A 22,098-nucleotide genomic window follows, 5' to 3' on the forward strand; every position below is an offset into this window, starting at 1 on the left:
CTCTTGTTTTGAACTGTATTTTTGCTGTATTGTCTCCCATTGTATTGTAAAGCGCTCAGCAAACTGTTGGCGCTATATAAATCCTGTATAATAATAATAATAAATAATAATGTAACATGTGGGAGATGCAATGAGAACAATAAAGTTGAAGACATAGATGTAACATGAGGGAGATGCAATGAGAACAATAAAGTAGAAGACATAGATGTAACATGAGGGAGATGCAATGAGAACAATAAAGTAGAAGACATTGATGTAACATGTGGGAGATACATGCCTCCCAACTGTCCCTGATTTTGATGGACTGTCCCTGATTTGGAACAAAGCCCCTCTCTCGCTTTCCTTCCCATTTGTCCCTCGTATATAAAATGCACTATATATCTTTCAAAAAGTGTTTAACAGTGCTAAACCTTTAATCCGGTTTCTCAATGGTTGCATTTGTAAACTTCAAAAGCCTAAAGGAGTAGTTGTAAAGAAAAAGTACTTGTGGTGTTTAATCCATTTTATGTGCAATTCTCCTTTAAGGATGCGTGGCAGGGGGTGTGTCCTATAACTACATACATTTGCTAATAGGTGTCCCTCGTTCCCATCTCAAAAAAGTTGAGCAGTATGAAGATATACATCATAAAATAACTATATTTTCATAAGAGAACTATATACTAAAAAAATAAATACAATAATAATGCTGCACAGGGAGCCTGGAAAACGTCCTATTGTGCAGAGTTTACTAGCTGTTGTGTTAGACTTCATCTACTGTTTTATAATCTTCTCCATTTCCAGACACTCCAGGTACAGGCCACTTAAAATGACTTTTGCTAAAACTGCCCGCATCCTCCATCATATGCGAGATAGCTGCAGGTAAAGTAGAATGCTCCCTAGGGGCAAGCACCCTTCTTAGGCTGAGATACCAGACTGGGGATGTGGCAGGCGCAGCACCCTTTGGTGCCTAGTGCCCTGTGGCATTAGAAAAATTATACAATTGCTGTTTCTTTGTTTGATTAGACTGACTTTACTCTGTAATTCCTCCAATGCCGCTCTATGGATGCAGTAGGTTTAAAGAGCACACCGAATACTTTAGTTAACTTCTTTAATAACTTCAATCTTCTTCATATAACTGCTTACAATGGCTTGTTTCTTTCATATTACAATGGTTTAATTCGTATTACATTGGGTTGATTCGATAGCTTATCTCGATAGGTTCGATAGATTCAATTGGATTATGATTACTCTACAGTGACTTGATTCGATAAATTCGTAAATTCGTAAGTTCGGTGGAACTACAAGTAAACACATACAACAGTTTTTAGACACAGATCTACCTGCATTACTAAACAACAGAGGAACACACAAGTGCATTAAATACCTATTTGGCCTTCTCTACTTCCATGGAGCTTCTCTGATTGGAACTTTGTCTGTTTCCTCTTCTGTCTGGTGAGCATGTGTCTCTAGAAAATCCTAGCAGGGAGTTTTACACAGGCATGAATGTGAAACTGGCTGGGATTGGTTAAGGCTCCGTACAGTGTGAGGCTGTCTGTGATTGGCTCACCTTATACTAACTCTTAAAGGCGTATTTTCCTTTTCTGCTTCTGCTAACACAATGAATATAGAAATGTCATATAACAATCAAAGACATAAATTACAGCAATGATTCTGCTTTTGGCTTTAACATATGCACATATACACTGTACTGAGGTTATTGGCAGGTTTGGTATACACATATATGTGAACCATATTAACAACCTAGGACTGGTCTTAGCTGGCCAGCTACAGGGGATGTGGTGACTACAGTGGTGATTTCATCTGTGCTATATACAGGCGGTGTACAATGTTTCAAATGGAAAACAAAAAGGCTCAAAAAGAGAAAACCTAGATATGTCTCAGCTTTTTTTACACAAACTACAATCCTAACAGGCTGTCTACACATACAATTTTCTATGTAGTACAAGGGCTTGTCTAATTGCATATCATTTGGAAGCTTTTAGGTTTGACCTCATACTGTATGGTTTTGGTTTCTAAAGAAAATGGCGAAACTGTAATGCTGGCTACACACTATACAAGCAGTTCCAACAGATGTGACCTGTCTGCTCCCCCAGCCTGCAGAGCACTAACTGCGTCCAGATGAGCCTAAATTGCCTGACAGGGTGTAGTGCAAAACCCAGAGTGGATTAGAGGTTTCAAAAAAAGGTATGTGAAAGATGCCTTGGGAATGTGTAAATCCCAAACGTGACTTTTCCAGGCTCCCTGGAAGACCCTCTGCCACAATATTATCTATGTCTATATCTGTCTATGTATGTGTGTGTCACAGCAATGTAGGCTGCACTCAGCTCAATAAAAGTAACCACAGTGCACTCAGGATAGATTAGTAACCAGATATAGATTCTGAAGTATCTTGTGAGTTTATTAAATTCCATTTCTACCAAAACCTGTAGAACAGTTTGAGATCCAGATGGGCTCCTCCTAACATACAACAAGCACGTATACGCCATACTTCTCCTTAAACAGTGTTCTTCATTGGGAACACCTGAACTCCATTACTTGGAGGGGGGTTCACATAGTTGTGACCATAAAATAGGTGTAATGGTTGGGCATTCACATACTTTTGCCAATATATTCTATGAATATATACCCTCACTGGCCACTTTAGGTTGACCTTGCTAGTGTGAGAAAAGCTCCCCCACACCATTACACCACCAGCCTCAACCATTGATACAAGGCAGGATGGATCCATGCTTTCATATTTACACCAAATTCTGACCCTACCATCTGAATGTCACAGCAACCAGTCTGCCCATTCTCCTCTGACATCAACAAGGCTTTTTCCTTCACACAACTGCCGCTCTCTGGATATTTTCTCTTTTTCAGACCATTCTCTGTAAACCCTAGAGATGGTTATGCCTGAAAATCCCAGTAGATCAGCAGTTTTTTAAATACTCAGACCTGCCTGTATGGCACCAACAACCATGCCACGTTCAAAGTCACTTAAATCCCATTTTTTCGCCATTCAGATGCTCGGTTTGAACTTCAGCAAGTCATTTTCACCATGTCTAGATGCCTAAATGCATTGAGCTGCTGTCATGTGATTGGCTGATTAGCAATTTGTGTTACAAAGCATTTGAAAAGGTGGCCCTAATAAAGTGGCCGGTGAGCGTATGCAACATCAGTGGAACACATGCTGGCTTCTGAAGCAGCGGCAGCCGGTCTCTGCAATATCGCTGGATACTCTGGGTGCTGGATAACAGCACACTTATACGCGAGCAGGGAGCGGACTGAGAACTCATGGGGCCCCCGGGCAATAGGGGATCATGGGGCCACTGTGTCCTTGCCCACACTCAAACTACACCCAAAAAAACCCCAAAAAACGTATATATAAAACCTATATATAAAAAATCGAGCGCAGTGTATAAATGTAAAATAGAGTAGCCGCTGGCAACAAAAAGGCACCTCGAGAACCTCTAGAGTAAATGGTAAAGAATAAAAGTGCAGCGCTAACCCAAATGGTGATTAGACATATGATAAACCACATGTGATTGTGGATTAGTAGAGTGTCGGCGTAAGTTCATCAAACGTGCTGAGATGAAGTATGCATACAGTCTCTAATATGCAAGAAACCATAAATAGTGACTTTCATAATGTCATAGGAAATAGTCAAATAAAGCACTAACCAGATAGCGCATATAAAGCGCATGGGGCATTTAAGACCTGCCCCTGGTGCTCAGCCACTGTATCCCTGGAACAAGGAGGTGTCATCTGTAGGGCCTCCACTAGATGTCATCCGTCCGCATGGAAGCTATGTCCAGCCACTGAATTAATGGATCAGGCGGGTGTCATCTATAGGGCGACCACTAGATGTCATCCGTTCATGGAGGAGCTGTATCATGGATCCAGGGATGTCACTTGCAGATGTGATCTTGCTATGCTCAGCCCCAGGACCTTCAGGATTACAGGCTCCCCAGAAATAAAGAGCCCGTGGAAAAAGGCCTCAAATAGTGTGAGAACGTTTATTAAAGTTGATAAGTAATCATTAATGAACTTACTAACAAAGGTTCAGCTGCTCATAAAAAAAACGGCCAGACCAGAGGTACATGTACAAGGGATAAACACAGCTTGGCACTTCCCTAACACGTATCATGTGAGTACACATCATCAGAGGGCCTCTGATGCACTTTTATTCTTTACACCCAAAAAAGCCTATGAAAGGTACCAGGGGCAACTCATGGGGCCCCCTACTGACCCCGGGCAGTGCCTGAGTGCTCGAATGGTCAGTCCGCCCCTGTACGCGAGTGTATGTACTGTAGATCAGGGGTCTCCAGACTTTCTAAACAAAGGGCTGGTTTAGTCTTTCAGACTTTAGATGGGCTGGACTGGAGACCAGTTGGAACAGAAAATGCCAGTAGGAGGATGAATAATGCCCCATCATTGGTGTCAGAGGAGCGGGGAGGAATGAGCCTGCTTGGGTGCTCCCATAGCAAGCTGCTTGCTATGAACACTTGGCAGGATGGAGGAACCAAGAGCCCCAGCAGGGGACTTGAAAAAAGTAGGATTGAGGCTGCTCTATGAAAAACCATTACAGAGCAGGTAAGTATAACATGTTTGTTTAAAAAAAAAATTTAAGAAACCTGCCTTTATAATCACTTTAAGCACAATTACATGTATATTATCATTTCTCTCTGTACTAGTACCAAATACAATTGGTTTTATCACTTATTTGTATATAAATGACTAAATATAGTTAAAGGAGAGTGCGAGTGAAAGGTTTCTGTTGTATAAAAGACAAGTATGAGCAGATCTCAGAGTTCTAGGTGACAAATGAAAGGAATGACATCATTACCTGTGCTTTTATCAAACTTCTTGTTGTTTATAACAATACACGTGCCAAGCTTCCGGTAATTCATAGAATACCGAAGTTCCGGGGTAACAGCAGCAAATTTCTGTCTGGATGGTATTGCTGGTTTAACTTTTTCATTTTCTTGCTGGAAATGTAAAAAAAAAAAAAAACAGTTCAGATATTTGGAAAAAATTTTATTCTCTATGTCCTGGTTTTGTACTGCTGTGAAGTCTTCCTAAAGAACAGAACTCTTTTTATGGTGGCCATACACACGTCAATAAATGATCAACATGAGAGACAAGGTACTTAACCAATGGGGAAACCTCCTCTCCCATTAATGACCAGCCAGATTGCATGCTTGGATTAAGGGCATGGTATGGATTTCCTGCAGGACCTCACTATTTTTTTTTTGGGGGGGGCGCTATATTATTTTTTTCCATTCGTGCTGTAGGACGTGCTACAGCAAGAATGGCAGCAAAAAATGGATTGATTAAAATTAAATTAATTTTATTTTTTTGTTACATTTATGTACAGTGGGAATAATTACCCTGCAGATTTGTAAATTTGCCCACTTACAAAGAAATGAAGGGTTCATAATATCCAACCAAGAACCCACAAGGAGTCACGTGGACCCAAGATGCTAATGGGGGGAAGAACAGAAAAGGCCACCATCCCTATTGTCCAACAATTGATCTGCACACAGTGTGAGGACCTGCTTTTGGGAGTCAAGGCAGGAGGATTATTTACTAGGAAGATCTCAATGTGTGCATGTAGAGAGAGACAGAGAGGTGGAGTTCTGTAGTCCTCATTGAATCAACTGGTCTTTTTCTGTACTTGCACTGTATTTAAAGAGATACATTTGTGCAAATGCTGCAATCATCAGGTAACCATCATCAAATCACAGATGTCTGAGGGTACAAGGTGATACATGGAGACTACTACTACTGGGTGTAAATTAACAACTGAGTTGTACACAGTTAATACGTGACGGAAGTTTACGCACCGTGGGAGGTATATAATTCCTCTGGATAGGCATCAGTGTTCCTGTGGAACCAAAATAATGATGTCAGAATACACAATCCAAGATAAAACTGCCAAGACAATTCTACACAGATACTGTACAATCATGGTGAGGAGACCCTTGTACGTCATGTAGGACCTTCCTAGTGTAGTGTAGATGAGGAAAATTTAGCTAGCTCCTCTGTAATAAGAGGAGCAGGGGTTGATTGGCCAAGGCTGCTCAGTGTCTCCAAGGCTGCAGTGTTGATTACTTCCCCTGAAGACTGAATATTTATGGGACTCCAGGCAATCCCTGGGAATGCTTGCCCAGTAGGTGGTTTGAAAGCCGATAAATAGTTTGAGGCTTGAGGCAGCAGGGGAGTATGCCTGGGTCCAGTCCTGCTGGAGGAGACTCCTGTGCAGAGGGCTCTACTACTGGGGCAGGAGAGCGATAAGTGCAATTTAGTAGATACCAAAGGCCCAGCTAAGCCCTAGCTTGGGGACCTATTTGCAAGCTTAGCCCTGGAATCAGCTTGGGTCTGGAGAGAGCTCACTAGAGGGTGCCAGGAGGAAGCTAGGGGAGGAGTGCCCATCCATCCTATGGTGGTGTGAGCCTGCATCTCTCTCAATGAGAAGAGCCACATGGATATCAAAAGGAGGCAACCGATGATCCTGTGGCTCTGAGAGTATATGATCCAGGGGCTGGAGAGTCAGTTACTGTCTAGGAAAGTCAGTCACCATCAGCATTAGAGATTCTGTGGAACATTTCTTTGATAGCTATGGAGTCCTAAAATTTATCCTCAATTTTTTTTTGAGTATCCCATGCTCTTCCTGATCCCCATCCAAGTTCAACATTTCAATAAAACCCTCAAAAGACACCCCTAAACCATTCTTTTGAGCCAATGAATGAGTGAACATGCTGTGTGTGATTTTACTGGGAGAATAGCACTAAGTTCAAAAGCGGTTCTCTAGGGGGCGCACTACAATCATATTTCCCATCTGATGATTGGCAGCTTGTGATAAAGACTTCATTTCAGACAGGAACAAAAATTCACAAAACAAATGATTTTCTTAAGGAAAAAATAAAAATAAACTTTATATAGTGAGGCATTAGGCCAAACACACTGAAAGACAGATTTGGGGGTTACATGACCTCAAAAAAAGGTACCTGTCACGGATTCCTCACACGCCACGCCCACAGCGACTAGCTAACCGAGGGGCGCACGTGTGGCCGTGACTGGGGGTAAGAGGGAATAAAGAGGACTTAACTTTGAATATATAAAACCGTATAGAAAACCAGCCGTGATGTACTTCCACAGCCCGCACTACCTTTTGGCCACCACCAGAGGGAGACTCCACTCCAATCCAGCTGGCTGACCACACACTGGCAGATACGATCTTACATACAATCTGGTGCACTAATTAGGGTTGAGGAGCAGCCTAGCAATTGACACACCCTTCTAGGATTCCTCCAGCTATCCTACAAGCCAGAACCCCGGTGTTAATCACTCTTCCACTGTCCACACACCCCCACACCAGACACACCACAAAAGGTAGCCTGCCACCACCCAACAGTTTATTCGCAGAACGGTCTGCTGAGACACCCCACACACACAGATCTCTGTCTGGCAGATCTGTTACCTTTACAATCTGCACGCAATCTGCCCACACACAGTGCAATTGCATACAGATTGGCAATCAGCTTGACCGAGCGTTTAAAGGCACTAACATACAATACAATCTAATCTCTCCAATCTAATCTCTCCAATCTAATCTCTCCGGAGATATGAGCCCGAGCTTAAATACACAGAAGTCACTAATTCATTTTAAGATTTAATTTCCCGAAAGTGGGCAGTGCATAAAATATGTACAAAATATAAAAAGTTACAGAAATACAAAAATGCAAGAAGACACACAAATGACTATCCACTATAAAATAAATAGGGAATAAAAGACAGAAGTAAAACTTTACCAGGATTTACCCTGCGACTGGAGCAAGTCAGAAAAGTCAGCAATCCGTTGGTCGATCAACCAACTCCATACGAATTACCATGTCCCAATGCCTGGGTACTCAATTTATGGGGATATGGACGTAGGTGGGACATTAGTCTTCAGCCAATTGACCCTGCGGGCTGCCCCTGTACCTGCCCACAGGATGTTCTGGGTGCTGACCTGCCCAAGTTTCAATCGGACCAAGACCGGCTTGAAACACCAAGTCGGGGATAGGATTTCCGACACCAGCGCATCAGTCCGATCGCGACAGTACCAAACACTGTTCGACTGTCGCACTCCAGCATCACCTAACCATTTCCTGCATTTTCCTGGCCTTCTAACTAAGCCACAAATATGGTTTTTACATGCCGATGTAGCCTACAGAGTGCCCCATCGGAAGGAAGTATTTTCATCTCTCTGTAACTAATATTTTCGCTTTTATGAGGGATGAAACATACTTCTTTGATGTATGTATATTCCCTTTAAAGCTTCCAATGTCAGGCAGACAACCTGTCTGCAGCCACCTCCTTCAAACCAGTCTCCCCAGAAGGTGACAAAACCCCATTAGCCCCAAGGTGTCACTTCCAGAGGAAGCCAGGCTTTTCAGACTCTAATTGATGACCATCTATTTATGAGTACCTCATTTCCCCAATGACAAGGACTGAATATTTCTTAATGACAAGGACTGAAACTACATCTACGATAATATTGTCATATCTTATCTACTCAAATCTTACATGTACGTTACAGTACGCATAGACATAAAACAAATATCCCTGAATTTAGACAGAAATTCTTAAATTGAGGAGCTACCCTTGAGAAATTAGTGTCTGCACTCTCCTACTCCATTACAACACAAGTTTGTTTTTTATCATATTTATGTAAAAGTATTAGTAAGATCTCGGTTTTGATTTTTACCTACAGGTAAGTTTCTAATAAAGCTTAACTGTAGGTTAAATAAATATCACCTAAAACATGAACGGTTTAGGAGATCGAGTCTTGTTTGGGATCTAGATGCATCACTCGCTCATGTGCTCTGCATGAACGGCATGCCCATGCTGTTCCTTCAGAGTACTGTACTGTGGCAGTGACTCATGGGAGTGACATCACGGCTTGGTCATGCAAGCAGCCGCAGTCCGTGAACTCGGAAGGAAGATCGGGTACATAGTTAGTCTGGCTGAAAAAAGACAAAAGTCCATCCAGTTCAACCATGAAAAAAAAAAAACAACAATACACCACAATCAAGAAAGTGAAAAAAATGTCACCCAATAAACTGAAACCATGTAAAATGCAAGAGATAAAATGTTACCGTTTACAGTTTTAGGCTTACCAGCTTGTTGTGGACGAGTTATATTGATGTTCAGCAGAGCGGACAATAAGGTTTCATATTCTGATGACTTTTCCTGATGACTAAATAAAAAGATATTGTGGTACAAATCTTCTATGTCAGGATAACTTTTCAATATTTGTTTCTTCTGCTGATCACTGCTGTCCTCCACGTTATCTATTACTATGATCATATTATCCTTCCCTGTAGACACACAAAATAATAATAATAATAATAATAATAAAAATAAAAAAAAAGTTACATTCTTCCTCCTGTATTACCCTCTTAGAGTACTGCAAGCTGTTAGGTATTTCAGCTAGCTCCTCTAATCAGTGGAGCAGGGATTGATTGTTTAGGCCTGCTCAGTGTCTAACAGGCTGCTGAACTGATTCCCCCCCCCCACTATATTCTAGAATTATGGTGAGAGGAAGAACAGAGTGGATAACCTGATTTTTTTAATGAAACTCTAGCCAATCCCTGGAGAGGTGTGCCCAGTTGATGGTGGGAGAGCCCATAAATAATCTGAGGCCTGAGGCAGAGGAAAAGGTTTATGGGTTCAGTTCTGCTGGAGGAGAACTCTGTGCAGGAGCTCTGGCCCTGGAGTAGAAGCGCTAGGGAAGCCTTTGTGAAGACATTGAGGTCCCAACTAGGCTTAGCTGGGGGGCCTATTTGCAAGCTTAGTCCTGGAATCAATTTGGGTCAGGAGAGAGCTCACTGGAGAGAACCAGGATGGGGGAAAGTGTGTGTGCAACTGTCCTATGGTGGTGTGAGCTTGCATTTCCCTCACCATGAAGAGTGACTGTGTGTAGCTTTTGGTCTCTGGGAGAATCCATAGTCAGCATCAGTATTCGAGATTGTGTGAGACATTTTTTTGTACGGTTCAGCAAGATAGGAGTCCTCAGAGGGTTCAGTTCTGGGGTATCCCTTGCTCCCTAACCACATCCAAGTTCTATGTTCTAATACTACCCTAGAAAAGGCACCCCCAGACTGTTCCTTTGAGCCAGTGGAAGAGTGAAGGAAATGCAGTGAGCCTGGCTGTGTGTGCTCCAACGGAGGAATAAGGCCACGTTCCCCGGTGGCTCCCTAGGAGGTGTGCTACACTCCTGCATGTAGAGATCATCATCATTTAATACAATCAAATATAGGCAGGTGCAGTCTGATGTTTCTATTATAGGTGGTGCTGAACCGAGTGGTATGCCAGCCTGAAGAGGAAGTCAAGGGAAACAGTTTCTCTATGGTTTCCTGGATCAATGGAGCAGAGCTCTGGTTAGGTACACTGCAACCATGTGACCCCTGGTGGCCATATTGGGTCATCAGGGTCTTTATAAGTCCCTGCCCCAGGGCTTTGGCATGCATTTATTGCAAGTGGCTAGTGTAGGGAGAGACACCCCACCTGTTAGGGAACGTGACTAGCAGCAGGCAAAGGTTCCAGGTGAGCAGGCACAGGCTAGGGCTTGCAATCCTGAAAGGAAGCCTCCCTTCTCTGGGACCGGACTGCCAGGCCACATTCCACCCTCTAAATCAGGCGCTGTCGGCATCTCTCATTTACATCTCTGCACGGCACTGGACTGCGAGCGATTCCCTAAGTAGCGCTCTCAGGCTAGGTTTTTTGCAACGTTGGCATTCTATTCAAAACCAGTTTCAAAGTTCACTGCCATGTAATGACAACACAAACATGATGCACATTTGCAGCGCATTTCTGAAACACATGGAAAAGCATGCAGATTGCCATGCGTTCAGAAACAGACACAGAGATGTGAATGGAGCCTCTTTGCTCTGTGTAAAACATACCAATTTCACTTTCAGGTCCCAATCACACAGAGTAGAGGGAGCGCATGTTTTTTTGGCTTGTTCCAGAGGCATACATAGGGCAGCCTGTTGATTTTAAATACACAGTTTGGTTGCAGTTAACATGGCTTGCATGAAATTAATGGCCCAAATATACAAGCAGCCCAGTGGGAAAGTACCACACTGGGAAACATAGTTCTTTGCAGCTTGTTGGATGGAGCAGGTTCAGATGCACCTACGGTGTCCGTCTCCGAGGGCAGAATGTGGCCTGGCCAGTCTGAGCCCAATGGGGAGAATTCCAGTGCAGGATGGAGTGTCCCTTGCCTGTCCCTTCCAGTTCAGATCCTTTTTCAGCTACTAATCATTTTCCCTCTGTCCCTACACTATCCATTCACAAAATGTGCACCAAGCCAGGGAGCCGGGATCTTACATAGACTCTGCCAAACCCAAGATGGCTGCTAGAGTCAAGTGGGGCAGCAACCAAGACTGCTTTCCCAGTGACCCAGGAAACCATAGAGGAGTATGTTCCTCTTAACTTCCTCTCCCTCTGCAATGCAGCTGCAGCTGAGCGCCACTTGCTGTGGAGAAAGTATACGACCTATAGTTAGGACCCAGCTACATGTGTTGGTCACATTGATAAAACATTCAGGGACCCATCTTACATGTACATGAAAAATATTGAAAATGACAACATGTTAAAGTCATTAATCGATGTGCAAACTGTTGGCACTATATAAACGCTGTATAATAATAATAATATTAGAGATTTTACATCCATTTATTAAAGACGGACATTATAATATCTCTTACCAAAATGACTTTTGTACTTTTGTATCATCTGCATATCCTCTGCATCGGCCTCATCGATTTGTCCTCTCTTCTTGATGAAGTACAAGAAAGCAAAGAAGTAAAGCCCACTGTAGAATAGACCATTGTCGATAGTAAATGGTTTGACATCTAAACCAAGATCCTTGAAATTATCTGAATGAAGGAGTTCCGTTATCCAGGAAAAATCACTATTTGTTGATCTGGAGACAATCCCAAGTGAGTCATTTAACTGAAATAAAAAAAAAAACAAAACAAAAATGAATTAATATCGCTGTAGAAAGAATAGGTAAAGTAGAATTGCTGATTCGACAGCACTGGCTAAGGATCGACAGGGGGCATGTTGGGCCTCTGCAAAGAAACCACTGCTTTCAGTCAGAGACCAAGGATCCTACTCTGCAACAGGCTGGCAGGAGACAATTACATGTTCACACTTGCTCAGATTATCACATTCTCTGGGGCCAAGTTGGCCCAATCAATCATCAGAAATAATTCCACCTAAATTCTGAAATGTATCCACAGAAGTAGCTGAACTGGTCCCATGGTGATGCTGAGCTCCTCCATGCCTCTTTTCAATTTGGTTGCCCTTTTCTGTACTTTCTCCAGTTCCCCAATGTTTTTTTTGTGAATTCGTGCCCAAAACTGAACTGCATATTCCAGATGAGGTGTTACTAATGATTTGTACTGGGGGGGGGGGGGTAATATGATATCTCTCTCTCTGGAGTCTATACCTCTTTTAATACAAGAGAGGATTTTGCTCGCTGAAACCGCACCTTGGCATTGCTGCCATTAAGCTTGTGATCTACCAGAACCCCCAGATCCTTTACTACAATTGACCCCCCCAGATCCTTCTCCACCATTGACCCCCCAGTTGTACTCCCCTAGTATGTATGATGCATATTCTTAGCCCCCAAGTGCAGAACCTTACATTTATCAACATTAAACCTCATTTGCCACATAGTTGCCCAATTACACAGAGCATTGAGAACGGCTTGTAAGTTGGAGACATCCTGTAAGGACATTATTCCCGGCACAGCTTGGTGTCATCTGCAAAGACTGAAATGGGATTTATAATCCCAGACCCTATGTTGTTTATAAATATATTAAAAAGTAAGGGTCCCACCACTGAACCTTGGGGTACCCCACTAATAACACTGAACCTTGGGGTCCCCCACTAATAACACTGAATCGTGGGGTACACCGCTAACAACCCCAGACCATTCAGAGTATGAATCATGAACCACTATTCTCTGAATACAATCTTTTAATCAGTTTTCTATCTATTTACTTACGGATTTTTCCAAGCCCATAGACTTTACCTTACACATTAGCCGTGTGTGGGAAACTCTTTTGCAAAATCCACGTATACCACGTCCGCCTCCACCTCCACCCCTCTGTCCAAGTATACCACGTCCACCACCACCCCTCTGTCCAAGGTTTTGCTCACTTCCTCATAAAAAGAAATCAGATTTGTTTGACAACTTCTGTCTTTCATGAATCCATGCTGTCTGTTGCTTAAAATATTTTTTCCAGCAAAAACTCATCGAGGATCTTCCCAACTATAGAAGTTACACTAACAGGTCTATAATTACTTGGTAAAGATTTTGACCCCTTTTTAAATATTGGCACCACATTGGCCTTACACCAATCCAGTGGTACTATGCCAGTCATTAAAGAGTCCCTAAAAATTTAAAACAATGGCTTTGAAATGACAGAGCTCAATTCTTTAAGTCCCCGTGGGTGTATGCCATCCGGTCCAGGGGCTTTATTCACCTTTATTCTGTCTAAATATTTTTGGCTCATATCAATTGTGAGTCAATGTGGATCAACTGGAGCTGTGTCAGTACCACACCCATTATGGACAAGAGCTCCCCCATGCCCCTTGTGTACTTGACAGCGGTATTTTGGATGCTCTCCTGCTTCTCTGCCCCTCTGCCTTCTGAGAGACATCTGGCCCGCCGACGCAACAAACAGGGACCCGAGCTAGGTAGCAATCCTCTGGTCAGCCAAAAAGACATGATTCCACCGCACTAGTGTCTTGGTTGCCCTTGAAGAAGACCACTATCTGTCAGTTCCCCCCACCACCCCAGGGAACGTTCAAGTGGCTCTGAAAAGGATTGATTCCCATTGTAATGGAGCGCTCTCTGTAGGGAGTCACCTGTGCTCCTGCTGCTGATTCTCTTTATGTTAGCTTGTAAGGTACCCATTTGTTGTTGCCAGGCTTGCCCAGCCGCTTCTGACTGCCATAAGGGTAGGAATAAAATAGCTGCAGCCAGCAGGTTCCACCCCCCTTTGTGATGCGATTCTGCCTTGCTACACTGCAATATGCAATCCTTGGGGGGCTGTGCCTCTGCAGCCTGGCACCAATTCTCCTGGGCTTCCCCTTTAGCCACTTCACAGTGTGGATCTTGGGCAGCCTAGAAACAGTATAGAGGGATCTGATCACAGTTCACCCACAGGGGACAATATGACAGCCACAATAAACCAGGGACTAATACCCAGGGACACAGACACCTTCCCACACAGCTCCCTCAGTGAGCACTAAAACACACACTAGAACTACTACCAACTGCCCGGGGAGGGGGGCACCTGGACACAGGGTAAAAAAAAAAAAAAACACACCACACTCACACCAAAAAACAACCACTACAGACTACCTAGGAGCCTAGAGGATCCCCTTTGCTGGGGTCCACTGCCCTGGACCTGTACAGCACCCTACTGGAAAGACAATGTAACAATGTGCAAGGTTCCATAAACGCAGGGTACAGTGTAGATCGACAACATTACAGGCTATCCCCACATCACATCCATTCTCTGTCTGGTGTGGGATCTGGGTACCAGTCTTCTGAGCAGGATATCTCAGAAGTCTTATCGGTCTCCTGATCCCTCTTAGAACCATTACAAATCTGGTAAATTGTGCAGGGAGTTGCACAGAATGGACCATCACTTTCAGACACTGGACCCCAAAAAATAAATAATAATTAAAAAAAAAATCTATTATCTATTATCTATCTATCTATCATCTATCTATCTATCTATCTATCTATCTATCTATATCATAGCATTTGGATAATATGGAGAGAGAGAGAGAGAGAGAGAGAGAGAGAGAGAGAGAGAGAGAGAGAGAGAGAGAGAGAGAGAGAGAGAGAGAGAGAGAGAGAGAGAGAATGTAACATGCCAGATAAAGTAATACAGAAGTAATTTGGAGAAGTGACATAGTAACCGAAAAAGACAAGGTGAGGATTCAATAACCTGGAAGTGGGATATAAAATGGTTTGCCTTGATGAAGCAGTTCATTCTGCACTCCTGTGTCCCATTTTTAGCCAACAGCGGGCTGAGGCTTACTGTAGGCTGATGTCTCTCAGCCAGTCCAGGCTGGGGAAGGAACCTGACTTTAAAGTGGGGATCCACCCAGATCTCTGGACCAGCATCTGACTCACAGAGCCGCTGAGAGCCTGAGCCAGCTACTTCTGCCCTCTCCACAGCCCATTGGGATGAAGACCTCCATCCACCTAGAATGGACATTGTCCTATCACCAGGATTTATCAGTTTGGTCTTAGTCTGGAGTAGAACTCTTCCTGGGACTAATATTATTCCCACCACAGACCGATATCTATAAATGTCTATACAGCTCCATATCACTGTATTTATATTAATATCAGAATGGATTAGGCACAGAGGTGGTAGTATCATAGACAATAAAGAGACTTACCTCACGTGAAAATCCATGATAAAGCTGATCAAAAAACAAAAATGTAATTGGTGAGAAGGCACAGTACTGATATAAAAGAAATTAGTACAAGTTTTCTACAAGTGTAATTTTGGGAAAAAACAAACAAACACATACATATATGTAAATACAGTCTGTTAGTAGCAATAACAAAGAAGGTTTGTTTTTTGCTTTTTTTAGTCCCCCTGTAAGACTTCCTATAACAGGGTGACAACTCTAGTCATGCAGCAATGAAGTCACAACAGTGTTGACACCCTCTGGAAAGGGTAGTCTTGGATAGATACAGTGCATCCAGAAATTACTAACAGCACTTAACTTTTGTCACATTTTGTTATGTTACAGCTTTATTCCAAATGGATTGAATTAATTTGTTTCCTCAACATTCTACAAACAATGTCCCATAATGACAATGTGAAAGAAGTTCATTTTGAAAACTTTTCAATTTATTAAAAATTAAAAAAACGAAAAAAAAAAACACATGTACATAAGTTTTCACAGCCTTTGCTCAATACTTTGTTGAAGCCCCTTTAGCACCAATTACAGCCTCAAGTCATTTGGATATGGGGAACTTGGCCAATTCCCAGGCAAGAGGCCAGGCATGGTGGCCAAGGGCAACCTTTAAATATGACAGAGCCTGTGCAACAGGGGAGTCGGGTGGAAGATGGTCTAAGAGGAGGCTGGAGTGTGGAACCTGGGGATGGGGCCCCAGGGAGGAGAGCCTCTCTACAGGCTGGTTGCTGGACAGAAGGATCTTTACTGTCTACAGTCTCCTAGGGGGGGATAATCCTGTCAGACGGGAAGAAGCCAGCCCAGCATAAGGCCTGAAAGCAGCTACAAGCCATGAAACTAGTGAGTACCACGACACCCCCTTGGCCAGATAAAGGGAGAGGGCGGTCAGGTGCAAGACCCAACTAGTTCTCATCTGAGACTACTTAATTGACAGATCTTGGAATCCCTTGACAGGGATACCCTCAGAGCTTCCAAAGGCTTTTTTATGCTGTGCAAGACAACTGTGTTATTTCTACAACTAAACTGTAAAATATAGATATGTCTGCCGTGTCCTTAGGTTGGCCTGTCAGGTTGAGGGCTCCGAGAAGGAAGGGTTAACTGCTGGCTAGATTTTCCCCACTCTCTCTCAGGAGGTTACCACCCCCTGTTGGTCATGTCATATAAATAGGGGCTCTTCGGTACCCAGGAGGCCATTTGAGGAAAGACTGCTAAGATGTAGCTGTTACTCTGTCGGTCTGTACCTTCATCTGGGGGCCCCGTCGGGGTTGGGAACCTGAAGACTTAAATGAACTTTTACCTACCAATAATGGATTTACTGTCTTTTATGGATTACTGCCCAAATCATGAACTCCAAGGGATTACTTGCTACCTCTGGATTTATTGCCTAAATGGGCTCTTGCATCTAAAGGATTGCTTTGTGAACTTTGCTGCTAAATCAGTTATGACTGCCTCATGGGCACCTAGAGAACTCTACAGGAATGTGTGTGAAGATGCCATTTGAAAAACTGTTCCTGTGTTTCCCTTAGCTACCTGCCATTCCAGGCTAATTTTAATCTTTCATTTTAATAGTGTTCTTTGAATGAATGCCTACAATTCCCAGCAGCCTTAGCGGCTGTCAGCTTGTAGTTTTCAATGAACTACCATGGTGCTGTGGAGCTCTGTGATAGTTCATTGACCGCCCCTTGAAGACGTCATTCATGATGAAACTAGTAGGGCTTGCTGGATGCTGACGTCTGTGGAGAAAATTGAGTCGCGAGCGCTGTAGTGAGTGTGCGGGGAACAGGAGACTGTTATACCATTTGCTGTTTTATGCTGTTATACTGGTGTCGGTGAAGACACCCTTTTTGTGAGTGTAAATCTTTATTAAATTGTTGGATACTTTTATAAACTGGCTGCACCATGATTTTCTCTTTCATTCCCAAACATGACCTCGGTGTAGAGATATAAAAAGAGAGAGTGATATAATGCTCCTGGAACCGTTATATTGAGTGGTGGATACCTACCTTATGGATGATTGTGTAGCTATTGATCATCACACCTGAGAAGTTGATTCATTGCATCTGCTCCCAGAGCAAAAAGCATTTCTTGCTGATCTAGAGATTGATCAGCATGGAGCTCTGGTGAGTTACCCAACTTTATTTTGGTGGTGGATTTTGGCACAATTTCTTTGAGAGCACCTGAATTTGAAAAGGATTTGTTTGGACATTTGAAGAAATTCAGAATTGGACATTTTTTTATATTCACAAATTTAATTATTGAAATTACTTATGCACTAAAAAATAGTTTTGCACATAATTTTGATATTTTTTGATATTAATTGAGAATAGATATATATATCTTTTGCACTAATGTTTCTACACTAAATTAGGAATAGTTTGTGGTTTTAGCGCATTCCTTTATTTAAATTATAGTTCATTGAAGCTTCCAGTCAGAATATCTGCAGGAGACCTGCATGGCACCAGTGATCCATTGATCGCTGGTGCAATGCTTTCCAGGCTTCTGCAGACAAATATTAAATGCACATTTTTTACCTGCAAAAACAATGTGCATTTATTATTTGTAGAAACAGAAAAGTGAAGACAGAAAAAAGACTGAGTGGTCCATAGAGTCTGCCCTTTTTTTGTTAACTCTTTTGTCAGAGTATATATCTGTGCTTGTCCCACGCATCTTTGAAATTATTTACTGTTGACTGGCTCACTATCTCTGTTGGAAGTTTACTTCGAGCATCAACTACTCTTTCAGTAAAATAGTACTTACTGAGATTAGCTTTGAACTTTCCTCCAGTTAGTTTAAGGTCATGTCCCCGTGTTCTTGATTTTGGTTTCATGTTGAAAATCCCACCCTCCTGAACTTTATTCAGCCCCTTGATGTATTTAAAGGTTTCAGTCATCTCTCCCCTTTCCCTTCTTTCCTCCAGACTGGACATGTGAAGTTCCTGAAGTCGCTCTCGCTATGTTTTTTGCCCCAGACCTTCCACCATTTTTGTTACCCGTCTCTGGACTTGTTCTATCTTATCAATATCAAGATCTACAGAACTGGACACAGTATTCTAAATGAGGTCCAACTAAAGATCTATATAAAGGAATCAGGACCTCCTTCCTCCTGCCGGTGACCCCTCTAGTGATATAAAGATCTATATAGAGGGATCAGGACCTCCTTCCTCCTGCTGGTGATCTCTCTAGTGATATAAAGATCTATATAGAGGAATCGGGACCTACTTCCTCCTGCCGGTGACCCCTCTAGTGATAGGATCTATATAGAGGAATCAGGACCTCCTTCCTCCTGCTGGTGACCCCTCCAATGTTATAAGGATCTATATAGGGGAATCAGGATCTCCTTCCTCCTGCTGGTGACCCCTCTAGTGATATAAAGATCTATACAGAGGAATCAGGACCTCCTTCCTCCTGCTGGTGACCCCTCTAGTGATATAAAGATCTATATAAAGGAATTAGGACCTCCTTCCTCCTGCTGGTGACCCCTCTAGTGATATAAAGATCTATATAGAGGGATAGGGACCTCCTTTCTCCTGCTGGTGACCCCTCTATTAATATAAATATCTATATAGAGGAATCAGGACCTCCTTCCTCGTGCTGGTGACCCCTCTAGTGATATAAAGATCTATATAGAGGGATTAGGACCTACTTCTCCTGCTGGTGACCCCTCTAGTGATATAAAGATCTATATAGAGGGATAGGGACCTCCTTCCTCCTGCTGGTGATGCCTCTAGTGATATAAAGATCTATATAGAGGGATTAGGACCTACTTCTCCTGCTGGTGACCCCTCTAGTGATATAAAGATCTATATAGAGGAATCGGGACCTCCTTCCTCCTGCTGGTGATGCCTCTAGTGATATAAAGATCTATATAGAGGAATCAGGACCTCCTTCCTCCTGCTGGTGACCCCTCCAGTGATATAAAGATCTATACAGAGTAATCAGGACCTCCTTCCTCCTGCTGGTGATGCCTCTAGTGATGCATCCTAGGATTCTATTCGCTTTCCCCACTGCCTAGCCACACTGTTTGCTCATTTTGCAATCATCTGAAATAAATACCCCCTTTTCCTTATGTCAAAAAGGTGAACTTATCCTTTTAAACTTTGTTATGGGGGAATCACACCCTTTGTCACACATTTTCATTGCATGTCCATCACTTACCTCTAATATCCGTTTATTGTATTTCTCTGTCAAGAACAAAAGAAACAAAATAATAATATGAGTCATTGTGGAAAGGTAATGAGAGGGAAGACATTTTCAGAAGCAGAGGCCCGCTTCGGAGCTACGGTAGTCTCTATGCTGCTCTGATAGGGGGCTTTATTTGAATTATGAGAATAATCCCCCTCCATTGGTACATACTCCCTACTCCCTGAGCAAACTGTTGCCACTATATAAATCCTGTATAATAATAATAAGACCTAATTTATATTATAACAGTTTTTTGGACTCATCTGCGCTCATTGTAATACTTATAACAAAGCAATGTATTTCTATATTAGAGTAAAAAATAAAAATAGTGGAATGTCTCTGTTACCTGAAGCCTCCTTTAGGATGTGGTGGATGTGTCGGAGTTTATTGGCCATTCTTCTCTCCACTGATAGAGGGTTTATTTTATGTTCAGTCAGAGATTTAATTTCTGCTTTGCTGAGTGTCAAGTGTTCACAGTCCTGGTATCTCCCCGTCATCCACCAGGCTGTAATCTGTCTCTCCAAATGTATATTCTCCACACCAGTTATCACTACTTTTAGGTTTTCTGAACCTACAGAGGAGAAAAGACTATAGATTAGACCAATGGTGTGAACCTCCTGCGCTCAGGATAACTCCCAACACAAATATAGATAATCCCGAGAAGCTGCTTACATTAAGTCATATACCAATGATCTTCAGAATTAAATTATGGAAACAATGTAGCGCTACTCGCTTGTATTCAAATAAACATGTGGACAAATAAAACACCTAGTAGATAAATATCAAATAAATGAACAAAATTGGTGTCCACTAAAGTGAAATCATGCACATCACTTAATAATACACACGTGTGAATGAGTCTAAATTCCTATAGTGAAAAATCAATCCTTCCAACTGAAAAACAATACGTGCTTTTACAAGTGAATATATACATATACATATACATCAAGAGTGTGCATTAACATATATTTGTACCTAAACATACCCCATATAGTGAATAAGTCAAAAATTGTGCATATATGTGAACTCAATAAGTGCAACTGCACACAAACAACATATATTTCCGTGCGTATAAAGTCCAAATAAGAATGATCACACTCAGGTGAACAAAAACACCCGTGCTGGTATTTGTGTGCAAAAGTGGGTTGATAGTTGAGCAGAAGATCATCCGAACACCGGCTGAATCAGCCTCTCACCTTAAAGATTCGACCCTTGCGAGTCAAAACGCGTTGGAAGTCACATGGTATTGTGATGCAACGCGTCGGCCCAACGTAGTGACGCACTTCCGGCGTGGTGGCCATCTTGGTACACCTTTGTACACCCTTGTACAGCCATGCATATTACATCCAAAGGCGTGTGGTTGGAGCCCTGAATTTTACTGTTTTGATGTAAGTGCGCATTTTATTTGTTATTATACTTGCCAATAAACATACTACACAATAGAAGCTTGTGTTTTATGTTCCATATGAGTTGTTAGCGCAACATTTGATCTTGCTTGGAGAAGGAGCCATTATTGAAGTGCTGATCCCTGGAGGGAGATTTATATTAAGTGGGAGCAGTCATTTGGAGTGATACTTACCTGGAGGATCTGTGAGAGGGATCCTTTTAAACTTTTTGACTCGCAAGGGTCGAATCTTTAAGGTGAATTTTGTTTTGTATCAATAAAACAGATTATAAAAAAAACCCACACAACCATATAATTTACTGCTTTTTATAAAGTGATAAAATTCTATTGAGCAGAATTAAGCTCAGCCTATTGGTTCCACCATTCACAACAGTCCAAGTTTCTGATGTGGCCCCTTGACAAAATTCCCTACCTCTAGATTAGACAATATGTCTAAATAAATAAAATAAACATATGGTAATGCAATTCATTGTTGTCAACAGACGGTAAAGCAGAATACAAGCTTTCAATGTTAAATATATTTTGGTGCCATATATCCTGAATATAGTAGATTGTACACTCAGACTGTAATGTGTATGTCTGGCTGTACATGCCATTCACAAATATTTTGCAGCACTTTTATTCCTTTCAGTCTGCAATCTTATGTATTCATATTCCCCAGCACAATGCCCCATACCATGGATATATTATTAAATGTCTTCTTCTTTGAGAGCCGACAACTGATACTTTGCACAGCTGCTGGCTCTCAGCTCCAGCAGTCAGGGTCCACTGATGACCGGTAGCCAATTAAAGTGGCTCCTGATCATGTGACCATTATGTCAGCTATGACTTGGTTATCACATGCAGCCTAGGAGCTCCACTGATAAAATGAAAGCGGATAGCCAGCAGATGAACACTGCCATTTTATTTACAACACAAATAGTATGTTATATGCATCTGAGATAAAAGGCTCATAGAGGACTTAAAGGGGTCACAGTATGCAAAATGACCTTCTTTACTGAGTGTTCAACTGAGTGA

General features: G+C 42.3%; 1 protein-coding gene across 2 annotated transcripts in view; it reads right to left on the reverse strand.

The window, feature by feature from the left end:
- LOC149459588 (uncharacterized) overlaps positions 1 to 22,098 on the reverse strand; it is a 62,383-nt gene that overhangs the window by 27,507 nt on the left and 12,778 nt on the right. For both annotated transcript variants that reach the window (XM_089680948.1, XM_089680946.1), the window contains exons 3-9: positions 20,023 to 20,247; positions 19,650 to 19,675; positions 15,469 to 15,492; positions 11,742 to 11,988; positions 9,147 to 9,347; positions 5,829 to 5,869; positions 4,829 to 4,970 (exon numbers count right to left, since the gene is read on the reverse strand). In XM_089680948.1, the coding sequence (XP_089537074.1) occupies positions 4,829 to 4,970; positions 5,829 to 5,869; positions 9,147 to 9,347; positions 11,742 to 11,988; positions 15,469 to 15,492; positions 19,650 to 19,675; positions 20,023 to 20,247 (906 nt within the window). The remainder of the gene's footprint in view (positions 1 to 4,828; positions 4,971 to 5,828; positions 5,870 to 9,146; positions 9,348 to 11,741; positions 11,989 to 15,468; positions 15,493 to 19,649; positions 19,676 to 20,022; positions 20,248 to 22,098) is intronic.

This window comes from Staurois parvus, unplaced genomic scaffold (assembly GCF_062004578.1).
Source record: "Staurois parvus isolate SC_StPar_1 unplaced genomic scaffold, SC_StPar_1.0 ptg000254l, whole genome shotgun sequence".
Taxonomy (NCBI): domain Eukaryota; kingdom Metazoa; phylum Chordata; class Amphibia; order Anura; family Ranidae; genus Staurois; species Staurois parvus.